Source organism: Phragmites australis, chromosome 1, assembly GCF_958298935.1.
Source record: "Phragmites australis chromosome 1, lpPhrAust1.1, whole genome shotgun sequence".
Taxonomy (NCBI): Eukaryota; Viridiplantae; Streptophyta; class Magnoliopsida; order Poales; family Poaceae; genus Phragmites; species Phragmites australis.
The window spans coordinates 31,530,364-31,538,226 of NC_084921.1; the positions used below are offsets into that span (position 1 = coordinate 31,530,364).

Here is a 7,863-nt window from a genome sequence, read left to right on the forward strand (position 1 = left end):
GGACACTAAAAGGGCTGGATGAAAAAGTTGGCCACTACTTCCTTTTGGTTTTGAACTTGCGGGCAAAGCGTTTTGAGGTGCTTGACTCCATGAGGTCTCTAAATGATGAAAAGCTAGCAAGTTGTTGTGCCACCCTTGTATCACGAATCAAGGAGTGTTGAAAGATATTCTACCGAGACACAAAGAAGGAAATAGACACCTATGAAGTAATAGACATTCAGGTCCCTTTGCAGACTAATGAGCAAGTTGATAATATCACTTATGTCTCCATCTTATTTTTATTTTACTCTTGTCTATTCAAATTGCAAATTCATTTGCTTTTTTTTCCCCAGCCAAGATTGTGGATTCCATATGCTTATGCATTGTGAATATTGGGACGGTCGAGTCCTACCTACATTCAAGGAAGAATATATGCCAAATATTCGTAAGTTGCTGACATACAAATGGCTCAACCACCCTGAAAATAATGTGAATTGGAAGCGCAAGCTAAAAATAGAATAGGTACCTGCTACAATCTCCTAGTTTTTATTTCATTCAATTCGACATGCAAGCATTTTCATGAGTTGCCTAAGCATATATGCAATGAACAAGAAGCAAAATTTCTGTAACTTGTACTCCCTATGAACATTATTTGGTAACTTTTTAGGGTGGTATGACAATTCTCTTTTTGTCTATCCATCTGCACTTTTTACTCACAAATGTTTTTGAATACTTTTCCCTGTGACATGATTTTGCCTACATGTTTTGATTGAATGTTGTTTGTAGCTTCATGCTCGTTGAAGTAAAAGTAATTTTCAGATATGCTTGCAAAATGTAGAAGCATATTTACAAAATGTAAAAGCAATATGTAATAGTATGTAGCAGCATATTTTTTCAAAAAACAGAAAAGCAACCTGATATTCAAATATGAAGTATACTACATCAATCACTTTGGTTCAATAAAAGCAACACATCGTTCATTACATAATTAAATTAAATTAATATTCTGATGTATATATCTCTACAATCTGCTATGTGAATAGCTGCATTTCTGCATTTGGAACTCTTTTTTCTATTTTATTCGGACACTTGGGAGCTGTGTGCTTATCAGAGTGACAAATGCTGCATTGGTTCCTCCTCTTTGGTTGTGCATTCATTCCATTAGATAGCCTTGTTGACTTTTTTCTCCCTTTGACAACTGATCTTAGAGGATTCTTTACTTTTCTTGAATTACTAGGAATGGTAGGATCCTGTAGATTTGTTCAAATAGTCCCAAGTCCAGTATGACTAGACATAGCAGTTGTGGATGCAGCAACTGAAGTTGCAGTAGTTAAAGGTGCAGAAGGTGCAGTCATATGTGCATTTGTAGCATGAGGAGTGCTGGGATTATTGAGAGCACCAGCAGCAGTATTAGCTGATATCTCATTACACCGTGTCCTTTTCTTCTTCTTCTTCTTTAGATCTTCAAGTTCAGATCGCATCATTCCAATGTGCCTTGTAACAATTTCATAAGCATCTTCTGAGTTTGATCCCTCGTGACCAAACTTTGTGAGCGTGGAGGCAAGATTGCTGAATCTTATTGTCTTTTGGTTCTGCAAAGGCATACCACTAGTCCCAACATCAACTTGAAGATTTGCATTAGCATTTGTACCAACAGTCATTTCCTGTTGCTTCCACCTTTCCATTATGTATCGGTCAGGCAGCTTCTTGACACCAAATCTACTCATAACCTTGATGATGTGACAACAAATTATGCCATCCCTATCAAACTTGCTGCACTCGCAATAGTAGCTTTCTTCTTCTTCAATTACTGTCACATCAATGATCTAGTGCCATAGCCATCAACAAACTTGTCATTTGGCACAAGCCGGAACTGGTAGTCACCTATATGCTGCACAAAATACTCTTCGATCTTTTCAAATTCTTTTGAGAATCTGTAGAATATGTTCTTCGTATACACAGTTGAGGCATGCTTCTCAATAGGGTTCTTTGACCATGTGTTTCGAGTCTTATCATCGGTTCTGAAGTCCTGCCCATCTTGAGCAACAAGACACTTATCTTGAATCTTCTGGTATTGCTTGATAAAGTCCAGCATTGATAAGTTTGGGCTGACATACAACTTCAACACTGCGTTAAAACCTTCACTTCTTTGCGTGGATTGGAGGAACGGGAAGAAGCAATGCATATAGTACGCTGGCACAAAACTCTGTCGGATGCTATTCAAATGCCCAAAATGCTTGTTGTCCTGCAAGCCATGCTTTTGAATCATAGCTTGCCACTTTACCTCAAACTCTTCTGGCATGACACTGTAGTTTATACAGTCCTTGAATTCGTCCTCCAACTCTTTATCTTCCTTAAGTAAAGGACCTACAGTACCCGCTGCTTTATTCATTATGTGCCATTGACAGTTCTTATGATTTGCAAGTGGGAACACATGTTCAATTGCACTTCTCATAGCACCATCTTGATTAGTAATAATATTCAACGGAGCTTTCTCTTTCATTGCTTCCAAGAATGTTTGGAAAAGCCAGACAAAGCTTGGTGTCTTTTCATCTCTTAGGAACGCACAACCTAGCTGGAATGATTGACCATGTTTGTTTATCCCAATGAAGGGTGCAAAGGGCATATCATACATGTTTGTCATATATGTTGTATCAAAAGATCCACAGTCATGATATGTTTCATACGTCCTCCTTGCTGCACCATCTATCCAGAATAGGTTCTGAAGCCTGTAATCATCATCCAACTTAAACTTGTAAAAAAAATCTGGGTCATGTTGCTTCAATTCTTCAAAATATTCCAGCGTTTCTTGCATATCTTTATACTTTTCAGTTGTACGTAGTGTTGAGCGGAAGTTGTGCACATCTTTATCTTCATATGGTACTAGTTGCCTAGATCCATAGAATTCAGACATTAGCTGCATAACACGCCCAGTTTTTAAGTTGCAACCATGCAACAAAGAGATAAAGGCTTTCTCTTCTTTAGGAATTTTTTTATGTGACCTAAGAAATTTTGTCAGTGAAGGCTTGGTAATGAGTGCATGATTGTGCTCAGATATGAAATAAATCACATGACACCTAGCACCAATGAGTTTCACAACCACTCTTGCTTTGCATTGTGTACACTTCATTTTTTTCCCTCTTCCTTTTGATGCCAGCACTATTTTTGTTATGCTTCCTGTCTTCTTCTCCTTCTACTGGCATCTCAGCACCCCCCTCTTGATCAGAATTAGAATCATCATCAGAATCATATATAAGCTCATCAATTTGTTCTTCAGATTTACTTTTCTTCCCTTTACCTTCTTTGTTGCAAACAAATTGTACCTTTTCTACCTCTTTTGTAAATGCTGATCTGTGTGATGTGTTGGTCCTGTTTGAGAAGCCAATTCTTTTAGCATATGAATTGTAGTACTTTTTTGCTTCTAATAGAGTGCTAAATGTCATTCCATTGTGTGGCCCTTGAGGTGTAGACCACACTTCTGCCTCAACAGCTTCTGAAAAAAGACCTTCCGTACCAAATTGACCACCAGCCAATTCTGTGTTATGAACAACTTGCTGAATTTCTTCTAAGTGTGTCTCTTCAAGCGACAACCTAACCTGTGAAACGCTAGGAGCATCTCGCTGGTCAACAGGATCCACCTGAGTGCAAAATTTAATAGAATATAGAAGCATATTTTCAAAAGGTACAAGCAAAATGTAATAGTATGTAGAAGCATATATTACATAAGCATATATGGAATGAGTTGCATAAGTATATATGTAATGAACAAGAAGCACAATTTGTGTTGTATAACCATATTTTCTCCTTTGCAGAAGCATATTTTCAAAAGGTACAAGTAAAATGTAATAGTATGTAGAAGCACATGTTACATAAGCATATATGGAATGAGTTGCATAAGCATATATGCAATGAGTTGCATAAGTGCATAGGATAAGTGTATCTTCAAGCAGCATTCTAACCTCTGAAACGCTCGGAGCACATTGCTGCTCCACAGGATCCACCTGAGTGCAAAAGGTTGGATTGTTTGTAGACGTATCTATGTTAGCTCCAAAAATGAAATCAAAGTCAACATCAGGGGGTAGTTCATTCAAATCCATCTTGTATCACTTCTTTTTTTCTGATTCCTGCACGGACATGAAACAAAAAATCAGAATTGAATGACATTTGTGCATTTGTGTGGGAGCGAGATGCTACAGAAATATTGAATTCTGTATTGTTTTTTGTTTTTTCGGGAGCACTTTTGTGTTTCATGCAAATCAACAGCCAACAGTAAGGTAATTCTAGTGTCCAAATTAAATCTGATGTGTTTTCTTACTCTCAGATATTGCTACGCGATCTATGAATGCATACCTGTGGTATCTCTGAGGCAAATCTACTTTGTTCATCTTATTAAATATCTGAAGAAGCACAAGAGATTTAGCCTGCTTCATTAATTATTCAGCTTATTAAATGTGGAGTATAGGTTCTTTCTTTTATCTGCTCATCTATCCCCTACTGGATACTGCCCTAGAGAAAGTAAAATGGACCACCAACATACTCCAAGTTTTTGGAACTTGTTTGCTGCTGCTTGCACTTACTGTCAAGGCAAATTTGGTGATCAAGTTAGGCTACTTAAGTGGGTTGGAGAAGCATATTTTTATGAACTGATAAGCATGTTTGGCAATTAAGTAGGTAGATTGCAAAGTTACTTGCTCACACACCCTTATTTTTCTCTATTTGCAATGCAGGTACTCAAAATAGTCACTGCAATGCTTGTTGTATATGCATTATGTAAGAAAAAGAATCTACTCATTTGGGATCAAGCAAAATCGTGCAAATTTCGGTTATGTTTGCTTTTTGGTATTTCAAAACTATATTACGTGATATGTGCATTTGCTTTCTCATGTAGTTCAAAATACAGTGCTATGCGCAGCTGAGGTTAGGTATGCGAATATGTGTAGATATATGGTCAGAAATATATGAGGCAGCTTTCTGAACTTGTGCCCAGGTTTATGTGCTGTGAAAACTTGCATGTTAATCTATCATGCATATGAATTGGGACAATTTGACTTGATGTTCAGATCTGAAAAACAGATCTACAGTATTAATGTGCTGTGTTGTTAGGGAAACAGATTTTAATGTTGATCTATGATGCATAGCACTAGGGGATCAAAACTAGCAACATCTTGCTATATCCAATTTGGTACATATATGCTTATATAGGCATTTTTCTGTCTCTTCTGAGTTATGCATTTATTAGCAAGTTTATGTTTAGATCTGCATTTAATCAACATTAAGGGCTCTTTTTTCTGCAAAAAAGCAATCGGATGGCCAATCAGATGTGCAAATGCATACCTGTTGCTCCAGGGGAGCAATGGTGATCTGGAAGAATTTTCTTGCTTCTTCCTGTGCGGCAATGGCGACCTGGAAGCTACAGATCGCCTCCGCCTCTTGCTCCAGGGAGGAGGCGTGCGGGGATTGGGAAGGCGTGCTGGGGTGGGAGACCGCGGTGGGCCCGAGAACTGAGACGAAGCACGTCGGTGGAGCTTTTCGTGTCCGATTCGTGCACTGGGCTGCTTTGAGAACATGGCCTGATTAGGAAGCCTACTAATCAGGATTTATTTCCTAATAGGGAGTGTACGGACGTACATGCAAACGGATGCACGTGCAGGCGTTAGCCACCCTAATAGAAATAGAAAAGGAAATATATTTAATGTAGTAAAGCTTGGATACTGTCATGTCAGCACAAGCATAGCCAGTGTCTAAGCCAAAATCGAGGTCCCTGATGTGCTCGCCCGGGTGGAAACCAAGATTCGGCTTCGGTTTATACTGGGCGTGTCAAATTTTTGTGACAATACTAAATTTTGGCTTCTAACCAAGTGAGGACCAAAATATATGAGCAAGGTCAATTTTTGTCTTGACTAGTGAAGGCCTAGGACCAAACAGTCTTAAAATGGCTCCAATGAGACAAATAGTAACCAATAAATTTGTGATGCCACTGTATATTTAGTTATATTGAATTTACATATTTAATTCACATCCTATTCGATTTATAGATGTACCTTGATTTTGATGTTTGGAGAACTATATTAATCGGACATACAGATCCTATCTAAACTCAAATGGCAAAGGCCTATATAACCTAACTGTATTAGTTGCTAACTCTGCAATTCTCTTAGTTGCATATCACACATCATATTCTGGGTTTGTGTATGAGGATGACAATCACCTCACTGAGGCCAAAAGAGCTCCATGGTTGATGCATCATAGGGGCAATATTTTGTTTAGCACCATCTTGCTTGTTCTCTTTGCCTTGTCATGCTTTCTCTAGAGGTGCATGCACTCACGCCAATTCATCCCATAGTCCCTTCTACATTCCTGGCATCCTTGGCAATGCGCGGTTGCTATGCTCCCAACCTACTACTGTGCATGAAAGTGAGAAAATTCAGTATAGGTGTGTTTGGTTAGCTGTACTAGGGGTATTTTGGTCATATCCATGCGTATATTCTCGCGAAGAATGTTGTTTGGTTGCATGCATGCAATATTTCTTCCTGCATCTGCGGATGCAATTATATGGTTGAAGTCTGATCTGGTAGATACATCCGAATCGAGTTTCTCTCTGGAGCTTGACTTGGTGGATGTATTTCATCTACTACAGTGTTACAACGGGCTCACTCGTTAGTCTCAAGTGTAGGGTCATTACATCTGCCCATGCAGGCAACCAAACATCTTCACGTGGTCATTGCATCCGCAGGTGTAGGGTCATTACATCGGCTCATGCAGACAATCAAACACTCTTCTTTTTAGAGTCGCTATATCCGCTCAGTCTGCTTCTACTCATCTAAGATATACGCTGCAGCTCTATAAAAATTCATACGGGTAACCAAACACACCTTATAGGTCTGATTGGTTGGTTGTATTAGAGCAATCTGATCCAATGGATGCGTATAATCTTAGAGAGAAGTGTGTTTAGTTGTGCATATACTGTTTCAGCCTGACTCGACGGATGCAACCAATAAAGTACATTTTTCAATAAATATGACTTCACTCGGTCTACATATACGGTCCATACGGGCTAAACCCATGTAGGTAACCAATCACACCATATGTTCTTGCATACATATGGATGTCAAGATTGAAGAGTGGGTTTACCATCTGGAGGATGGTGGCATAGCTGAGAACTTCGGGTAGTTTTGGGTGCGAGAATTGTAGATGGTAACGAGTTGGTTGAAGTGATTTTAATTTAGGGTATTTACTTACTCTTGGAATTTTCAGTAATTTGTATAGAAGTATCTGAAAGTATAGCATTATTTAAGTAGATCTATATAATATTCCATCCCTAATTAATATTTGGTTATCTATACTTTACATTTTAGCGAGATGGCCTTTTCTCTTAATCCGAGTCTAGATTGTCACATGGTGTTATAAAACTTAAATATTGCACTAGTAAAATATTACATTATTTGGTAATTGTAATGTGTGAAAAATAATTATATAGAAATAAATATTAAACAAAAGGTTTTAAAAAGTGAAAATATATAGTCTAGAGCAATAATAGTTGAGTACTCGCCTGTTTTTCTTTATCTCCTCTCCTCTTCGTACCCCTATCATTGACCATTGGTTGCAACGAGTGGTTGGTTGGTCTTCTAAGAGCAACTCTAAGAGAGTCTCATGCAAAAATCGCTAAAAAAGGTCTGAGGAGACACTCCATTTCGGCCGCTATTTTGACACGCCCTCCATCCACGTCCTCCCGCACGCCAAATATGGCGTCCCATTCCCCCCACACTATCCTCCAACCATTGCTCCCCTGGATCTACAATCGCGTCGCCACCTCCACCTCCCTCCATCCGGTGAACTCCCTCACCCACCTAGTGAACTCCCTCACCCTAGCAACTGAGAGCGATG

The 7,863-nt window shown here is 38.9% G+C and overlaps 1 protein-coding gene across 1 annotated transcript; it reads right to left on the bottom strand.

The window, feature by feature from the left end:
- Positions 1–1,792: 1,792 nt before the first annotated feature.
- LOC133884098 (protein FAR1-RELATED SEQUENCE 5-like) lies at positions 1,793–4,076 on the bottom strand. Its single transcript, XM_062323477.1, has 3 exons — positions 3,939–4,076; positions 3,103–3,617; positions 1,793–2,870 (listed from the first exon to the last, which is right to left on the bottom strand). Exons 1-3 carry the CDS (start codon positions 4,074–4,076, stop codon positions 1,793–1,795), a joined length of 1,731 nt encoding a protein of 576 aa, XP_062179461.1.
- Positions 4,077–7,863: the final 3,787 nt, after the last annotated feature.